General features: G+C 43.6%; 1 protein-coding gene and 1 non-coding gene across 3 annotated transcripts in view; both read right to left on the minus strand.

Moving 5' to 3' along the window:
* Window position 1: 1 nt before the first annotated feature.
* On the minus strand, window positions 2-72 carry trnag-ccc (transfer RNA glycine (anticodon CCC)). Its single transcript has one exon. It is a non-coding gene; the product is annotated as a tRNA-Gly (tRNA).
* An 8,150-nt stretch (window positions 73-8,222) lies between these two features.
* Window positions 8,223-19,579, minus strand: part of LOC144092857 (glutamate receptor ionotropic, NMDA 2C-like) — a 28,143-nt gene continuing 16,786 nt past the window's right edge. For both annotated transcript variants that reach the window (XM_077625990.1, XM_077625989.1), the window contains 8 exons: window positions 19,056-19,224; window positions 16,813-16,966; window positions 16,534-16,659; window positions 15,500-15,729; window positions 14,130-14,290; window positions 12,811-12,998; window positions 12,410-12,642; window positions 8,223-11,847 (listed from right to left, as the gene is read on the minus strand). In XM_077625990.1, the coding sequence (XP_077482116.1) occupies window positions 10,333-11,847; window positions 12,410-12,642; window positions 12,811-12,998; window positions 14,130-14,290; window positions 15,500-15,729; window positions 16,534-16,659; window positions 16,813-16,966; window positions 19,056-19,224 (2,776 nt within the window). In that variant the 3' untranslated portion in view covers window positions 8,223-10,332. The remainder of the gene's footprint in view (window positions 11,848-12,409; window positions 12,643-12,810; window positions 12,999-14,129; window positions 14,291-15,499; window positions 15,730-16,533; window positions 16,660-16,812; window positions 16,967-19,055; window positions 19,225-19,579) is intronic.

A 19,579-nucleotide genomic window follows, 5' to 3' on the forward strand; every position in this document is an offset into this window, starting at 1 on the left:
GTGCGCCGCCCGGGAATCGAACCCGGGTCGCAAGAATGGGAATCTTGCATGATACCACTACACCAGCGGCGCGGTATAGGAAACGGTGTCAACATAGGTTATATAACCTAATCTTACAACGCTAGTAATATTGTTTTAAAATCAATTCAACTTGTCGCGTGAGTTATAATTTAATAACATCCACAAAACAATTGATAAATATATGGTAACGTTAATCAATACTTCGGAATACCACATTTTAAACCATTGTGAAATCTTCTGACGACCGCTAGTAGTCACTGTTGCACCGTGCCAGAATACCAAATTGCTTAACATCTTTATTTCTCCTTAATTTATTCACTTCCTTCGCCTGAAATGGACGTCAAATCTTTTTAAAATTCTTGCAAACCTTGATGAGTGCATTTATATTGTCAATGAAGTGCAACGAATTGGGAATAAAAGCTCCCAAAGACAATCCCAAACAATAAATTCACTGAATTATTATAAATAATTGAATGATAATGAAAGAAAAACTAGACAGTGAATTGGCAGAAGGGAAAACAATCCTTTTAAATAAAGCAATAAATACGAGTTCATTATTTCTCTTATTGCTTTCCCACATGGAAATGATCTTTTTTCTGTCCCAGTTATTAGATTTAAAGCTTGAATCCGTCTTTTTGTAATTTTTTTAAGCGTGACTGGGAGTAATTGTTGAACGGCTGGTGACCAGTCAGTCGCCTGTCTTTCACCTTTTGGATAGAAGCATTATTGCTTCTAAGTGGCTGCAGGCCTTGTGTGCAATCAATCCTAACTTTATTACTCGGAGACACGTTTCAAAATTTAATGCGCTAGAGATGAGGTGGCCTAGTTATTTAAGGGTTGACTAGCTCAATTGTCCTAAAGTCAGAGAGCAGTCGCTTCCGAAAGGTCGCCCATCACTGGATGTCGCGACCCGAGAAGAAAAACGAAAAAAAACGGACGTGTTTAATCCATGTGCATGTGCATATTGTGCATTTAAAAAAGGCTGATGCTTAATAGAGCATCATAAAAGGTTCAATTCAAGCACTCAAGCTCAATTAAGCGCATATTTTTACCATATATTAAATAAAAGTGTTGTGTTAAATAACATATTTAATTCAAGATGAACCAGTCTCGCCAAATCTAACAAGAATATCTAAAGTGGACCTGTAAGGATGCTTTTAACATATCTGACAACAAGATGGAACGCATTACAAACCAATTTGCACAAATCAGGAAAATGAAGTTACATTTTTCTTCGAAAGAACACAAGAAGCTTAAAAGATGAATTAAATCCCTACTGACTAAAATCAAGAAGCTTAAAAAATGGATTTAATCCCTACTGACTAAAATCAATTTGAAGCTTGGCCAGTTTGTGTCAAAAATCAATCAAATTAAATAAAGATATTTTTGTACTAACGTCCAAAAATAGGTATTCGAACCTCCAAACAAAATTGTTCCATCATCCGCTTTCATTTCAATGTGTAAGACAAGGATACTTGAATATATTATACAGTAATATAAATCTTATCAATAATTCATGGGGAAATGTTCATTCTTATCCTTCCTTTTTTTCTATCGCTAAATTGTCTCTGCAAATGAGTGATTTGAACTTTAATCCACGTGTTGCTTATTTACATATCGCTTTTCCGAGTAATTCTAATTACTCTTTCTTTGCCGCTTATTTTTAGTTCTCGCCACGTTCGCCAATTAGGAATAACTTGCTATATGTTCCTGAGAGGTCTAAATAAGATTTAGTTCCAGTTCCATCAAAAGCAGGCAGGACAAAAGCACTGTATGATCAAAATACATCTTTAAATGTCATTTCGGTTAGGGAACAACTTGGAAAGTACTTGGCCTGCCTTAAACAAAAACGTACTGTCAGATATTTAAAAAAAACACAAATGCCTGAACTGGAACAATACTATTAAATATGCAGATAGTTTACAAAATCTTCCAACACAAAGCTCCTCCTCCACTGCAAGATTTTGTACAAAAAATTCCAACGCCTGGCTCCATAGGTGACTGTGTAGTTCCCTTCAAAAAGAGTGCTAAATTAGCCAAAGCACCTTCATACCTGGTTCTCAATACCAATTAGCATACGTAAACTCCCGTCTCTGAACCTCTTGGCCAATCATCTTAAAGCCAGGCTGTTAGACCAACAAAATTGCCATCACAACACTGTCTAAAACTGTGCTACATTTGCGTATCATCGTTTATCTTCAACCTACACAAGGGACTAAAGATGGGAACTAGCCTTTGGCTACAATATTACATCTATATGTGCTGTCCCTTATTAAATGAAGCAATCTCAAACTCAAAACAAGCTTCCAAAAGCCTTATTTTGGAAATATCGATGAATACGCAAGCTCCGATTCGTAGATTTCTTCTCAGGTGGGAACATTTGAAGCAAGTTTCCCGTCCCGAAGATCGACAAGTTCTCCCTAGATGTGCTGAGGGACAAAAGTTATGCCATCAGTCATCGAACGAACGGTCGGTCTATCAAGTGAGGGTCGCTCACACTCCTCTAAAACGAGAACGCGCCGTTTCCTCTCATTAAGGAGATTTTCCCCTTCATGCCTCCTTGTGGGGGAATTTTTAATGGACTGCCTTTAATCACCTTTGAACTCTCGCAAGCCCCCCCAATTGGATTCCAGCTCGGCCCGATGAATTAATCAACAGCGGCGTCAACGTTTTGAATGGAAACAAAGGAAAAGGATCTCCGGCCGACATGTTACGGGGTTGCCTTCATGAAATTTGACAATTTTATTCCATTTTTTTTACCCCCGACGGATTAAATGACAAGAAACTGACAGAAAAGGTGGAGTAATTTGGCCCTTAAGACGTTGTCAGCTGTCAGATCCCGCAAATTTAAAAAAAAAATCTTCCGCTCTTTTGAACCACCATTGAACCAAAACACACTAAGATGACTTAAAACCTAATTAATTATCATTAAAACTAATATAACCACTTTTTTTGGGCCGCTGCTTGAAGGACCGCTAATAAAACCGGGTCAAGTGATTGACATAAGATTGGCCAATAAGAGGAAGGGGGGGAAAACAGTTGAAGGTTTCGGCCTATCACTAAAGACGAGGAATTTACGCACTGATTGACAGTCAAGATGGCCGACCTCAAGTTATTCGAGGCTAATTGGCCAATTTGCTGGAGAGTCAACGTGGACGTCGGAACGTAAAAAAAAAGTTCAATCAGTTTTGCATATCTGTCTCTGCCGAGCTGTCAATCATCGCCAAGTTAGGACAGATTGCGTCCCTGTAGGTGCTTTCCCATTGCAAAAGGGGCGCAAAACGCTAGGTCGAAATTAGCATTTATTCAAAAGAAAAGGGGAAAAAATGACATTTCTGTGTCATATTCATTTTAAAAAACCCGATTCTCCGATCCGTCGTTTTTCCTTGCGTCGTTTGAAAAGTTCGGGGTGTAAAATAATGCGTCAGATTTGGGAAACCAATCAATAACTGACGAGAGAAAAACTAGCAGCAAATGCTAACGGTTTGGCTGAACTCCATCGGAAGAACTGACCTACTTTTCGAACCGAAATTCCGATATGAGTTCAACGAAACGATATTATTTTTTTCTTGACCGTCACAACACGGCTAGCAAAGGAGAACATTGTCGTCGTAAATCGAGTTCTCTCGCTAAATTTCCCGGGGGCGGAGTTCACAATTATGTCCATTTTGTAGCTGTTCCGCGTCTCAATTTGTGTTCTTGGGGTTGCGGGGCAGAAAAGATTGGGCACGGGGATCTGGAGCGTAAAGTCATTAGAAGGTCTGCTGACACCCCCAATTTGTCTGTGACCTCCAAAAAAAGCCCGCCGGCCTACTTTTACACACTTTTGCACCCTCTGGTGAACGTGTCCCACTTCTTAAAGTGCCACGGTCAAACAACTGATTTTTTGTGGGTGATTCAAGACGTGAACGGCGAAGTTCGAACCCGGAACGCGAAGGCCCGTGGGATTGGCTCTTTCGGAGAAATGTCGAGGCAAACGGGAAGCGCCGGCGGATCTGATTGCAGGGAATTAAATAGCATTAAATGTCGGTTGATAAGTGGTTGGTGCGTTGGGCTTGCAGGTCTGGGGTGCAGGGTTCGATCCCGACGACAATGTTCTCCTTTGTTAGCCGTGTTGTGACAGTCAAGAGAAAATTAATATCGTTTCGTTGAGCTCATATCGGAATTTCGGTTCGGAACGTAGGTCAGTTCTTTCGATGGAGTTCAGCCAAACCGTTAGCATTTTTGCTAGTTTTTTGCTCGTCATTTATTGACTATGTGGAGTTTGCATGATCTCGTGTGTGGGTTTTCTCCGGGTATTCCGGTTTCCTCCCACATGCCAAAAAACAAACATGCTAGACTAATTATATGCTGAATTGCTGCTAGGTATGAGTGTGATCGTGATTATTTATTTTGTCTCCCGATGCCCTACGATTGGCTAGCCACCAATTCAGGGTGTGTCATTATTTTTTCCAGGCTCTGCCCACCATGCCAAACTTGACCCTCCTTCAACTTGGACGCCAAAGTTGACGTTTCGGATGAAGCGCTTGACAAAGACAGATTCTGTGAAAGTGGATTGAAAAAGAATCATGTTAGCATACCGCATTTGTCAGCCCTTTTTATTTATTTATTCTTTTTTTTTTACCTCACTGACGTCCATCAAGTTCCTTTTTGAAACCTTAACGTGAACAAAATTTACATGGGGGATTTTTTTAAGCACTTCAGCGTTTGAAGACTTTTTCAAAAGGACTCACGTTGACCCCCAAATCTCCCCGGACCTCCAAATCTCCCCGAAGTCGCGGAAAAGATGACGGCCTTTCATTTCCACGAAAAAAAGGAACATCCTGCCACACGGCGACTAATCTCCATCTTCCGTCGCTGAGACGGAAGGCAAAAAAAAAAAAAAACAATTGGTATGAATCACCGCTGTCATTTGCGGTCATTACCGCCGGCGCCAGTGATGGACGACGCAGCCCCGGGGGTGCTAAAGATTGGCCCCTCCCTCCAATGATCCTAATGATGATGACATGAACGATAATAAAAAATGCTTATCTTTCATGTAAACAGTTTGATGACATTCAAAATCGCGGAGTAAAAAGCAGTTCAAATGTTTTTGGAGGAAAGTGCGACCGGATTATGGAGGATAGTTCAACGTAATTTTGCTGATTAACTGTAGCTCCACCCCTTTATGTTATATTTTTATGAATTCATCTTTAATTGATTTTATCGGAGTGTCTTTATCGCTCATTTTTTTTGTATGATTGTCTTTTTTGAAACAATTCATGGGCATTTTGTTATTTTCAGTTGCACGTAGAAAAATATATTATATTAATTATCTTTATAAAATAGACGAACATTGAAATATAGTCTTCATTTAAATTGGAATATAGTTTAAAAAAAAATCTCTCAGCTCAGTCATCCACACTAGAACTAATATTAATACATTTTTACGTTTTATTCTTTTTAGTGAAATGATTTGTTAATTATTTTCTTCATGTGACAGCATGCACAGCCTGTGGCCAAAACAACCTGATTTCGCATCTGGACCACCGAGTGGGAAACAGAAGGAGGACCAGGAGACCTGTTTTTAGCGAGTCTTCAACACACAACGCAAACCCGTTTGGAAGGAATTCGTCGCATGACAAAAACGGGACAAAACGATCTCGAGAAGAAATGTGGAAACGACCAGATTTGGGTGGAACGCTTGAATGCTAACCTCGAATTTCTAATGCTCGATGCTGTCGGATTGATTTCCACGGGGACGAAAACTAAAATGGACTCAATTCAGGATACGTTGCATTGCTTTCTTCTATTCCATTGTTTTTTTTTTGTACGTTTGAAGGTTAAAAAAGAAGGCATTTTCTAACCCGTGGTCCTTTGGGACGGATTTCTGTGTGAGAGCTTTACGTATTTGGTCAAGTATGGCGAGGAAAAAAAGCAATAATTCCAATTAGGCTGAGGATAAGAAATCGGAGAACCGTGACTTATCCATAAGATCTCGTGTGTAGGACCCATGTACACCCTGAAGAATTAAACATTTTTTTTGTGGCACTATGCGTGAATATTATATAGAAAGGTTTAACAGTCTTGTTGAATTTGCATACCTGTTAAAAAAAACGTACAAATGCAACGTGGCACATATTTACTCAAATAGGGCGCATTTAAAAGCCTAAAATGTTTATCAAAGGGGACGGGGTGGCCAATCAGTCGGTGGACTAAATTCAAAATTCTGCTGTATGACGCTGACAGCTTGACTGTGTGGGTAGGGTTATTTGCTTGCTGACGTGCTATATTTATATAGTGAAAATGCGGACGTATGCATGTGCATATTATGTTTTTAGCATGACAACGTTAGCAGTCGACGATGGCGTTTTTGTCTGCTACCAGTGACTGAGATGAACCGGATTAGATTAGATTAGAATTTTATTTTATCCCGTATTCGGGAAATTTCTTGGTTGCAGTAGCAAGACAGACACAAGACACAGACATTGTAGACCTAGGTAAAAATAAAAGAGGCGGAATGGGTAGAATCAGATCGGTTTTACAAAAAAACTTAAAAAACATCCCGTACAAAAGTTGTTATACGGCGTACCCAATTTGAAATGATCAAAAGTCGTTTAAAATACAGGAAAAAGTTGCCAGATATGAATTTGTGGGAGTGGGATATAAAGAGATTAAGAAGGAAGGAGAAAAAGTATTCTTACGTGAAGCTTGCTTTTTGATTGAAGGATTGCCTGGAAACCAGATTGAAACTCAAGGTCAATAGTGGGCACCTGGAGATTGGAGGGCGTGGCCTAATACAGATGGTGGCGTGAAGAAAGGTCAGGCCGTCACTCAGGTGAAGATGCAGTTTATTTTCTGCTGAACATCACAACACAATCTTCAGGTTTCCATGGCGTTGGTCTAAAAATAAAAGGCTTGAATTCGTTAATTAAGACGCAATCGGTCGCAATAAGTCACTTAGCCTTCTTTTAAATCATTAAAATCAGCGACAGGCTCGAATATCCCCCAGCCCATATTATCCGTCATCACCCGGCCATTTTAGAGATTGCAAAGGACGTTTAATATTTAAAGTTGTGCTGGGGGATGAGCTGTTTCTCCAGATTCCATAATTATTGTTCCGCTTATTTGATTACATTCTTTCCGACTCCCCCGCCCGCTGAAATCGGCTTTGATTGGGAGACGGGGCCCGGTTCCGGGGGCTGCGCGAACGGGCCGAGCGCTAGCGAGATGGCCACGATTGCGGCGGGAGATTGGCCAAGTCATTAACGTTCTCGATGGGTCTGTCAGATCCAATCGTTGGGGAGTTGGGAGAAAAGCCCTGGACAGAGAGCGACAGTCAATTGAGTTCCTTTTTGTCAGGAAATGGAACGCCGGATCCTGAACGGCTATCGACGACCATCTTTGTTTGACCGCGAACTGGTCTTTGGTCCCAACATTTTGGGTGCATTGCAGTTTTTGCAAGAACCCAGGCTTTGACAACAAACTTACAGATCCGAACCCTATCTTTTCGCCAAAGACACCTTCAGAGGGATTTCCACTCAAACGTCTCCCTCTCGTATTCAGTATCGTTTCATTAACACCCCGTCTCGCGAGCCCAGAAATAGAAGTGGCGCTCACTTCCCCACCTGTTCCCGACTATATCTCGCTCCCTCCAATCGTAGAGCTCTGGGTGAAAACTCTTCTTATCTGGCCTTCTCAAAGTCAACCCATCGCTCTCGTTCTTTTAATCCACGTGTCAAACCGATTCCGCCGAGGGCCGCAGTGGGTCCTGGTCTTTGTTCCAACCAATCCAGTGCCGATATTTTAACCAATCAGGTGTCTTCTAAAATAAGTAGCACCTGACTTTAATTAACTGATTACACTCTTGTTGAGTTGGAATGAAAACCTGCACCCACTGCGGCACTTTGAGGACCGGTTTGACACCCCTGTTTTAATTTATCGGCGCTCTTTGGCTAAGCTAACACATCTTTCCACTGGTGTCATCCCACATGTTGCTATCTTCTGGAATTTGTTCGCATTTTGAGCCACGGATTCGATTCACAAAAGAATCTGTTGTCAAACGCGGCTTTCGACAAAGAAGGCATCACAACGTACAATTTTTCCGTCCTTAAACCAGATTCGAGGAATCAGATTAGGCCTTGGTCTCACCCAAACACTCCAACCTCAAACCTAAAAATGAACAATCTTGTTTTTGAAATTTCGAAAAATAGACACGAATCCGTCATCGTCCAAAAAGGCTCTTTATTTTCTCTAAGTGGTTCATTACAGGGTGATGGCGATGGGTGGTCTAGATAGAATAATATCTTTAAATCACCTGATTTAAAGTCGCTCGTTAAGCAATTAGAAGTGACGGAAAAAAAGCAGAGATGAAGTCGGAATACAAAACAGCGGAAAAAGGCGTGCTGAATCGGCAAACTGCGCGTGTTGCTACAATCGTAACAAATAGGCCAACATTAGACCGTGTCGGACAGGTGAGTACAAAATTGGTGAGCGACTATAAATTCCTAAGGAGATTACACAAAGGACACTCACATCACACACATTATATTCATAATAATATAAGACTTCCAAATAAATAAGAATAAGTATCACGAGGCCCTTTTGCGCTGTTTTATGGCCCCGCAAAAGAGCCAGTGAAGAGCCCATGGTTGAGTGATTAAGACACCTCGTGCTGGTCAACGCGGTCCAGAAAACCTTCTTGCAAATTGTGATCATGTGGACTGCCTTCGTAACGTCGTTCCTTCCAGAAACATGCCTCGTTTTTAGCTAGCGAAATGTCATCCGATTTCCTTCTGCTTCGTTCTTTTCCCTTTTATTTGGTCTCTGTCAACCCCTGAGGGAAATATTGGAATCTTTAGCTGCTAGGTGGAGCAATAATGTCACTCTTTAGGGACGGACTGGCAACACTAGCAAAAAAAAACAAGCAACCGTGGCGCTACGTTTGTTTTGTAGCGGGAACTTCCGGCTTGATAAAAGAGGATTTTGTGCACCGTATTTTCTCGCATATAAGCCGTATTTGTCGCTAAAAAAATTGATGACTGACTCGAGGGTACGGCTTATATTCGCACAAATTAGACTTGACATGCATTACTCGCTCAGGGCAACGTCATCTTGTCCAATAGGAATGTGCGATCCAGTAGACGATCATTTCGATTCATACAGTAACATCTTTGTACTCCATATTAAAACCATGAATATGGAGGTGAGAATTGTGAATTAGGGGGTATCTTATACATAAATTGTAAAATTCAACGATTTTAAGGCAATTTAAAGGGTACGGCTTATACGCAGATGCGGCTAATACGCGAGAAAATACGGTACCTGGCAACCCGAGGCTATTGGTAATGTTGTAGTAGTGACGTATGCCCTTAAAAAATGGTGAATATTCTTACATTTCATATCATGTGCAAAGTATTCAAAAATGTACAAAGTTGGCATGGTCCTTGCAGACGCAACAATATATATGTTTTGTTTTTTTGCGTTTTTGTTTTCCCGTACAATACACGAGTAAAATTTAATATTAGGTTTAGTTATAATAGGACCAATACATTATTTTAAATGGAGAATGTAAATGTTTAAAACTGGGAGTTGCTGTAGGGGGAATATTCGGCGAAATGGTTTAAATTAGGTTAGCATTTAAGATTTAGGGTTGTCATTTGACAAAAAAGCTGCTCCAATTCCCATGATGCTCCCCGGGCGTCTTTCTGTAATGTTGTTTAGTGCAACTTGGACATGCAGTATTTGCTAAATCCTCCCAACAAACAAGATCGATAACCCGCGCCAAAGTCGACAATAATATCAAAGCGGAAAACAAAGGCAACGGATCCATGCATTTGTCTTCTCTGACAGTAACAATTTCGAGTGCTATTTGTGCTAAAAATAGCTAGCCCACCACTACAAACAAGTTACCTGATGTCTCCTTGCAGACGTCTCAAAGCGATGATGTCATCCTAGAAAAAAAGCACTACCCTGTCGCGAAAAATTCAGGCGCTCATTCTTTCTTTGCGTTTCGTTTTTGGCTGACAGTTTGAAAAGATGTCATGCTTTCATCCCCCCACAGCTGGTGGTCTCGACACCAAAGTCTGAATCCCATCCACAGTAAAATATCAACGCCACGAATGCCACAGCATGAAAACTCTGGTGATACTTCAACCACGCGGATGATTCGGTGCACACGAAATGCACGAAACATCCTTACAGTTTTTTTTTAAATCCTAAAGAGTAAACAGTGCAGGTCTATTTTGACACCGGGTCTTCTGAGAAACCCACAAAGCCAACGTTCTCCACAGTGATTCCTTATTAATTCTCCTTGGCGGTGGTCTCTTTGGCTCAGACCTCCGACTCCAAACTGGACACCCGTTTCCAGGGTTGGAGCGTACAAGGGCTTCTCGCCGACCCGCCAAGTCCTCCTTGACTTCCTTGAGTGTCCGATCCAGTCTGAGAGCTCTGGTAGACGCCGTAAGCACCGTAGACGCTATCCTGGTACAGCAGCCCCCGTTGCCCCGCGCACCGTCCTCCGCCGCAAGCCAGGAACTGACACACGGGGCCGGTCGCCCGATGACTGCGCGGGGTCTGGTAGCGGTTCTGCGGGTTGAGCGGCGACTGGTACGGCGGTAGCCCGGGATAGGAGTTTAGATAGTGGGCGTATTGTCTGCTGAGCAGGCTGCTGGCTCTGCGTACCGTTCCCCGGCCGAAACCGGCGCCGTGCTGGACCGCCTCGCCGTACGTCGGCAGGTGGGCGGAATGCGAATATCTCAGCCGTTGGCCTTTACGCCCGGCGGACCTTCTGTGATCCTCCCTTATGTGCAGGTAGGCCCGGTTCCGCGGCAGGCACAGGTTATTCCGGAGGTGAGCCGGGTTGAGGGCCTTGGCGGTCGGCGTGAGGTGGCACGGGAAGAGGTCGGGAAGCGTAGAGGGCGAGTGGCTGGAAAGGGACGACTGGGATTCGTCCAGCTGGTGGATTTGCTCGCTGCCCCACGTGGCTTTGAGGAAAGACGAGCGGCGGCGCCTGCGTCTTCCTCCCAGTAAGACGTCCTCCGGAGGCCAGGATCTGTAGTTGTCCACCGGAGGGCAGGTTCCTTCTACCGAGTAGACGCTCTCCACGCTGGGGGCGGAGACGTGGTTGCCCTGGAGGTTGTTGGCTTTCAGTTCGCTGAGGCCGATTTGGTTCTTCTCGTGATCCTTGTACTTCCTGCGCTCTGCGTCGCCATCCCCGCACTGGAAGCTCTTGGATCTTCGTTTCCTCTGGTAGACACCCGCCTCCGCCTTCTGGTTTTGGGGCAGGGGGACGGGATGGGACGTGTAGATGTCGGGCAGCTGCAGATCGGTGCACGAGATGAACCTGGATTGAGGTCGGGCGTCCACGTAGAGTCTACCCGTGGTCTGGTAGTGGCGGGGATATTGATCGGGTTGCGTCTCGCTGACCGCCAAGTGTGGACTGCTGAGGCTGGAGACTGGAAGTGGCCGTTCGTACAGACAAGAAGTGGAATGGGTGGGGAGCGTGAATCGCAGCGGCGTGGGCCGGCTCGCGCTCTTCTGAGGGGAAATGCTTTCCCGGGGGAAGGAGGCGTGGTTCTCCATGATGTACGCAAAGCCTCCGGGCGCCATTTCGGCAGGGAGGTGGGGGACGCGAAGCGGCATGCCGCCACCGTGCCGGCTGAAATGCTCAATGGTCTTGGTGGCGTTTTCCAGGGAGCTCTCTACGTTTGCGGAGGAGACCAGCTCCTTGGCGGTCCGCAGCATCTTTAACATGTTGGCTTGGGCATAGTTGGAGGTCAGGTCGGGTTTGGCCAGGTGGGAGAAACGGCCGTGATCCTCCACCCCCTTGAAGCAACTGTAGATACCCTGGAACAGAAGGACGCCGGCAGGAACTGGGTTTCATTTTCAAACCAGTACATTAGAAATCCAGAGGTGGACATTCTTGAATTCTATTTACAATGACGGTTTAGCGATTTCTGTGCAAGATAGCTAACCAGGCACGATACTGGAACTGATGACTTGGCTTTTAATTAATTAGGCACTCAGGATGGATTTACAAACAGGGAGTGAGTTTAGGCCCAGAGTTTAGGCCCACTAAACTTAGCAGTTAAATGATTCCCACATATTAAACTGGGTAACACACGAGAGAGATTTCCCAAAGAAAGAAGCCGAATTGAAATTGACCCCAGGGAAAGAGATTAATGAACTGATAGCCATTTAGCTGCTAATCTGATATAAAGAACCCTGATGGTATAATTACCCAGCAGAGTGACCGGAGTCATTCCAGAAAACAGTGATGCTAACGAAGAAGTGGCTAATTTGTGCCAATTGGAAGAAATTCCACACTGAATGACCACCTAAATTGGTGTTTCTTTTGTGCTTTTAATTACAACACCCGAAACATTGACCCTCGGACGACGGGCCTTACCCGGCTGATGGCCAATAGGAAGTCCAAATTGTGCGACTTGTGTAGCGAATGGCGCAGCTTCCAGTAGAGAAGATGCTCCCAGGCGAACACCAGCAGGCTGAGGCCCATCGCCACCAGTAGCATGTAGAAGACCCCCGCCATGTTGTCGATGTCCAGCTTGCTGCTCATCACCTCGTTCTTCTCGTTCTGGCAGATGCCGGAGAGCCAAACCGTCTCCAGGCGCTGAGTGTCCCCTGGAATGATAGCGACCTCTTTCAAAACATCGACGTCTTCCATCACTCGCTTGTCCGTTTGTGTGACTAAAGCAGTACGGAAATCGCAATGTTTACGGCTGGATGTTGTAACCAAGGAAGGATATTAATGCTATACCAGGAGCCGCCACGACAAAATGTTTTTCTCACCGTCGCCGAGGAATTGCAGCAGCGCCAGGTCGATGAGCCTCTTCCATCGCGACTCTTTCTGCAGAGCGATGCCGTAGCCGGTGGTGGCGAAGACTTTGCCGCTGCCGATGGTCACCAATTTACAGCCTTCGTCTTTGCCCGCCATGTAGTTGAGCACGGCCGCGTCGTAAATGAACGCGTCTAGTTTTCTGCAAGTACAAAAGGCCTTGTTTGCCTTCTGGACAAATTTAAAGAGCTGTTACCAGGCAAAGCGTAGAAGAATATTTTAGCAGAGCGGCCCGAATAGCATTTTATATATGAAATAAGGTGGAGTACATTTAGAAAGGAAGAATGAACTGATGAGAAAAACGATAGAAGACTTAGCGATCAAACGTTATTCATTTGATATTTGACAAAAAAAGTACGTATACGCAAACAAATGATACTTGATTAAATAACCAGGACCAACTAACTTACTTACTAAGGCATGTCGTACCCAAAATGCTTTGAAACCATGAGAAAATTCTGAGAATGAGAAATGATATTCATTTTCTCGGTGTACTGTATCGTATTTTCTCGCATATAAGACGCATTTGTAACAAAAAAAAGATGACCGAATCAAGGGTACGGCTTATATGCGCATAAATTAGACTTGACATGCACGAAACTGCAAGGTGACAAAGTTTAAACGCCGTAAATCAAGAAAATGTGGCCGATGTGGTATTTTATTTAAAAATAGAGAAAAGATGAACAGATAAAACGCTAAACAATTTTATTTTGACGACTATGAATAAAGTTCAACGAATGAAATTTCATTCAAACAGTATCTCAGAAATACCACGTGCGATTATAAGATTTTCCCTTCAAAGTACACATTTAAACTCCCTATTAAAACCATAAATATGAAGGTGAAAATTGTGAATCTGGGGGCGTCTTATACAAGAGAAATTGTAAAATTCAACAATTTTAAGGCCATTTTAAGGGTGCGTCTTATACGCGGAAGCGACTAATATGCGAGAAAACCCGGTAAGTAAAAAGAGAAACTAAAAATGATTAAAATTGTGAAATATTTCCAACTATTCCTCTCCAAAACATTGATCAATCCGTCATTTCAATCTGCCCCGACTCCCCCCGCCCAATAAATAGACAGCACTTTGAAATACAAATGAAGCCCTAGAAGTATTTTTTCTTAATCTAAAAATAATCCAGCGCCTTCCTAAAATATGCACTTCTAAAGAAAAAAGGGCCATCAATCGTTTAGTCGTCAAGTGGAAGAGGGCAATTTAAAAATAAGTCTTTTGTGCAAGACGACGGGAGGAAAAATAAGGAAAAGAGCGTACCCCGTTTTGAGGCTGTTGAGCGCCTCCTCCACTCCTTTTTGGTTGTACTTCGTCATGTGAGTGTGCATGTCGGGATAGTTGCTGCGGATGTTCCGTTCGGTGCTGCCGTTGGGGACCGTCCCGAAGCGGAAGGGGGGGTAGTGCTCGTGCGGCTTCTGGAACTGCGGGGAGACCAAGGAAACGTGATGACGGGGCCACGGGAAGAAAAAGGACCAGCGGGGAGGAAAGAACAGGGACTGACGGGAGCGGGAGTTGGGGAAAAAAACAATAAGGAATGCGTGAGTACGAGTCAAAAACAATGGAAATGAGGGTGAAGCCGGGAGGGATTCTAAGGAAGAATAAAGGCTGACGTGGAGCGAAGGAAGGGGGGGGGAACAGATAAGGCACTTTAATCCTATTTTAGATTTTCTTTCTATTTTTTTTAAGGCATCAAGACTCCATGGCCGACAAGAATAAGCACGGTTTGGCTATTAAGGGACTGCGGGGCTATCAATAGGTCAACAGACCGTTTTTTAAACAGTCATATTTTGCTTGGAGAAATGGGAACGTGATGGTATCGTAAATGGCTTTACTTTATAGTACAGCGACTAATAGGAATGTTTATTGGTGGAACCTGAACAGTATAATGTCGCTTGAGATTTTGGTAACATTTCAAAGTGTGCAGTATTTTTCAAATGGATTTCGATGACCTTCAAATGTATCGGGAAAATGTCATGCTCCGATATTTACTGTTGGGCTCAATGAAATCGAGCTTCTTTGGCGCTGGCGTGATCGCTCCAAGGTTTAAGATGCAACAACTAATGAACAAGGACTAAGACTAAGGCTTTGTTCAGACTGGCAGACAAAATCCAGATTTAAACTGGATGGCTCTCGTCTGAACAGCTGTCAGGCTCTTTAACAAAACAAATGTGTGTTAAGACCTACCGTATGCATGCATGTACATCTATGTGTATGTATGTATTTATGTGCTTATATATATGTATGTGTAGGTATGTATTTATGTATGTACACGTGTGTACATGTATATATATTTCAGCAACACGCTTATTTATACATTTATTCATGTATTTGTTTATTAACTTACTTATTACCTATCTATTTATGTCTAAACTGCCTTTCCTATTGCTGCATCCTCACCTTCTTGCTACTGTGACAATGAAATTTCCCGAATACGGGATGAATAAAGTTATCCAATCCAATCCGATCCTATATGGTCTCGGTCCGAACAGCTCAAATGCATTTTGAAGGGTCTGAACAGGCCAAGATTTGATTGGAATACTGGAATATCGACGGACAAACAGGGCTCCCAAAAGACCGCCATTTGACCCACGTCAACGCCGCCGCGCCTTCAAGCCGTCCAAAGATCTCACCTTCTTGTCAGATAGCCCGGACACGGTGTCGATGTATTGCTCTTGGATCATGAAGGCGGCCAGGTTGGCGGTGTACGAGGCCAGGAAAATGACGGCGAAGAAGGCCCATATGAGGACCATGATCTTGCTGGTGGTTCCCTTGGGGTTCTCGATGGGCACCGAGTTGTTGAACACGATCCCCCACAGCAACCACACCGACTTTCCGATGGTGAAGGTCGGGCCACCTGGATCTGCAAGACAACCCAAATTCTATTTTTCGAATTGATCTGACGGCCCCCCGCTTCAATTTGTACGGCCTTAGAAAGTCAATGATGAGTGGTTTCTGTTTTATGATCAAATTCAGGGAATATTGCCCGTTTTTTATGGGTGTATGTTAAGATTCTCTCGCTACGTTTGTCTAAACCGTGCAACGTAGAAAGTTGATTTTTTTTTATGGTGGACAGAAACGGCTGTCGTATCCTGATTGAATCTCTTCACCTTCTCCAAGTGTGATTTACAAGCTTTGCCGAGCCCCCTTGCTTGTAAATCAATAATCGCAGAAGATTTGTACTAATTTGAATGTCCAAAATGATCTATCGATCAGCACGATTGGAAAAGCTGTCAATTCATTCATCGATTAATTTTGGGAACCTGGTTGGAAGACATAACGGATGGATGGAATCGAAATTACGACGTAGCCCGTCACGAAAATGAGTTTGACACCCCTGATCTAATTAAAAAAACAAGAGAAACCGTCCGCTTGCCCAAAACTGGTCTTCAAATTATCTGTCTTAAACCTCTGACGAAAAAAAAGGCTGTTTCTCACGTCCCGTCACGTCGCGAACCGAGCGGGAGTCGCCGTCGTCATCCGTCTTAGCTTCGATTACTGCGCTGACGAAGACTAATTAAAAAATGAGGGAGTGACCTTTCGGACCCGTGGACGCTAACGCTTTCTGTCAAAAGTGCGCGGCGGGATTGATGAGCTGCCGGCGAGCGGCCCGGTTCGGAAGTAAGCCGAATCGGGCCGGGGATTTTTTTTCTTTCTTCGGGCTCACCTTTGGCGCTGACCAGGCTGCGGTTGTACCCGACTGGACTGAAGTATTCGAACACGAACACGGTGATGGCCACCACGGTCAGGCACATGACGAACATCATAACCCAGACGGCCGGACTGTAAGGCTCTGGGGGAGGAGCAAAAGGTGGAAAATGATTCGTCAATTCGCCGTTCGTAAAGTGGGGAATTTGCGAGGGGTGGGATAAAAGCTTGCTGGGAAGATTCCCCAGGAGGTGGCGGTTTTCAAAAGTAGGCCATCCCGGGATGCCCACGTCCTCACCGAGGAAGGCGGATGGGGAGACGGTGCCGTTGCTGCGGGCGACCATGACGCTGATTCCCGTCTCCACGAAAGGTACGGAGAAGTCGATGATCTCGGAGCGTTCCTCGTTTATGGTGAGTGAGCCGATGGCCATGTCGGCGCGTCTGTAAAACACCTGAATGGACACATTTGCGGATGTAAATATGCGAATCGTTGCGGATGTAAATATGGTTTTTATAGGAGTTGTCAGGCCGTTGCCATTTTTGATTTTTGAGGACTTTATGCTAATGCGATCAATTGTTTTCCCTCCATACCCTCACGAGTCATATCAAGTTTGTTTTTCTTTGTCTTGATGAATAGTCGTGACTCCTCCCACCAGTCAAAATTGTTGGTATTCTCCATTGAAGGAGATCCGAGGTCATTACTCCTTTTTCATAAAGCAATGTTAAAAACAGTTTCTTCAACCTGCCTCTCAAAAAAAGACATTGGTGTCCTCCAAATATCTAATATCAAAATATCAACAGTAAACTCTGTCATAATTTGACAGCGAGCGAACCCGCCGACCAAACGTCCATTCTACCAAACGTCCATTCTACCAAATGTCCGTTCTACCAAACATCCGGTCGACCAAACGTCCGGTCACCGCAACGTGTCTTGGATTTCAGCTCAATGGCCACGAATTTTGCCATCGCCTCCCATATGTGTCCCGCCCATTCTTGTTCTTTGGTTGGAATAAATCACGACACGAGGCACAATTCACTGTTATGTCTATTCTTCAGCATCAACTTTGTGTGATTACCAAAAGCTAGCACATACACACACATGGACACCCCCTCCACACACACCCACAAAGCAGCCTAGCGTCCATATTTGGAGCAGGTGCACATGCAAAGTTCTCTAGAAAAACACCTGCTCGCTCTCACATGCAGCTGTTTGATGTGGCCCATATGCGGGAGTGTGTGTGCTGGACCACGTGTGGGTATGTGTGGGTGTGGGTGAGCATGCTGTCACACCACTGACCCACTTAAAAGTCCATCAAAGAGACGACAGCGCGGCGAGGCAGGTGTGCGTTGGGAGCCATTCGCCGGTTATAGCGTGGAGAAGGGCGGAAAATAACGCACGATTCGGTGCTTCGTTATCAATCGGGTGGGGTTTAACGTGTGAAAATATTCATTTGCTCTGCCTTGTATCTTATTTTATGGTAAACAATGTTGGTAAAAATGCAACGGTCAATCTTTTGGTGAACTGATTGGTGTGGCCTGAAATGTAATCAGTAATAAATAATTAGGAGAATCAGCCACTTACACTTTTGTGCACTCTTATTACCGTATTTTCTGGCATATACGGAGTGTTTAGTGCTCAAAATAATGATGACTGAATCGAGGGTATGGCTTATATGCGCACAAATTAGACTTGACATCCACGAAATTGCAAGGTGACAATGACGAAAGGGCGTAACGCAAGACAACGTGGCCGATAAGGTCATTTATTTCAAAATAGAGAAAAGATAAACAGGTAAAACGCTAAACAAAATTGATTTTGACGTCTGTGAATAAAGTGAATGAAATGTGATCTATAGAGTATCTCAGAAATACCACATGCGATGATTTTTCTTAAGATTTTCCCTTCAAAGTAACACATTTGTATTCCGTATTAAAATCATGAATATGGAGGTGAAAATTGAGAATCAGTGGGCGGCTTATACGTGAGAAATTGAAAAATTCAACGATTTTAAGGCAATTTTAAGGGTGCGGCTTATATGTGGAAGTGGGTAATATGCGAAAAAATAGTTTTTTTTCGTTTTTTGTTATGTTTTAAGTTTTGCCTGTTGTATCAAATAATGATCATTTTGGTATTTGCTTTAAAATAATAATGTATTTTATGCAATGGGCATTAAATTAGCAAATAGAGTTAAATAAACAGAAAGTTTGGTCATTTTGGTTTGAAGGGCAAATTCAAATTTGTTGCAAAAGAGGGTGAAAAATGCAGATTTTTTTTAAGTGATGTCATTATTCATTGTTAAAACCGGCTGATAATAACGAATAATATTGTTTTGTCACTTCAAGGAATCCTAAAGCTCCCCAAACAGAAGCTTTTGAGTCTGTTTTCTTGTGACTGCAAGCCAAATTAAAGATGCAAACGCTTGTTTTGCCCCGAGGTGAAAAAGAGCAACAACAATCCAGAAACCTGCAGCCCTTTTTTTTTCTTCATAATGCTTTCAACTTTCAAAGTCTCTGGCAAACTTCCTCTGTGAAATTGCTTACCTCGCCGATCATGCCGTTCCAAGTGCCGCGTACCAACTTGCCGTGCTTGCCGTTGGTGACCAAGTAGAGGTCGTAAGAGAATTTGATGGTGCGGGAGAGCTTCTTCAGGATATCGATGCAGAACCCCTTGCAGCACAGCTTGGTGTAGGACTCGGAATGGCCGATAATGCTGAGGAGGACCAGAAAAAAATACTAATATTTACACTTCAATAACAAATTACGTCCAGTATTTGCCTTTTCAATACCATCCGTGGCAGATATTAACTCCAGAGTTTAAAAAAAAAAAAAACGCAGTGAAGGTATAAATTGTATTTTTGGGAGGGATTTTTAAGAAAAATTATCAGAAAAAATAAAAATGGCGGCCAGTGGAGGGGTGGTTTGCGCCTCGGCCTCACAGTTCTGGGGTCGAGTGTTCGATCCCAGGTCGGTCCTCACTGTGTGGAGCTTGCATGGTTGTGTGGGTTTTCTCTGGGTACTCCGGGTCCTCCCACATCCCAAAAACATGCGATAGGCTAGTGTTTAAA

The sequence above is a fragment of the Stigmatopora argus genome, chromosome 18 (assembly GCF_051989625.1).
Source record: "Stigmatopora argus isolate UIUO_Sarg chromosome 18, RoL_Sarg_1.0, whole genome shotgun sequence".
Taxonomy (NCBI): domain Eukaryota; kingdom Metazoa; phylum Chordata; class Actinopteri; order Syngnathiformes; family Syngnathidae; genus Stigmatopora; species Stigmatopora argus.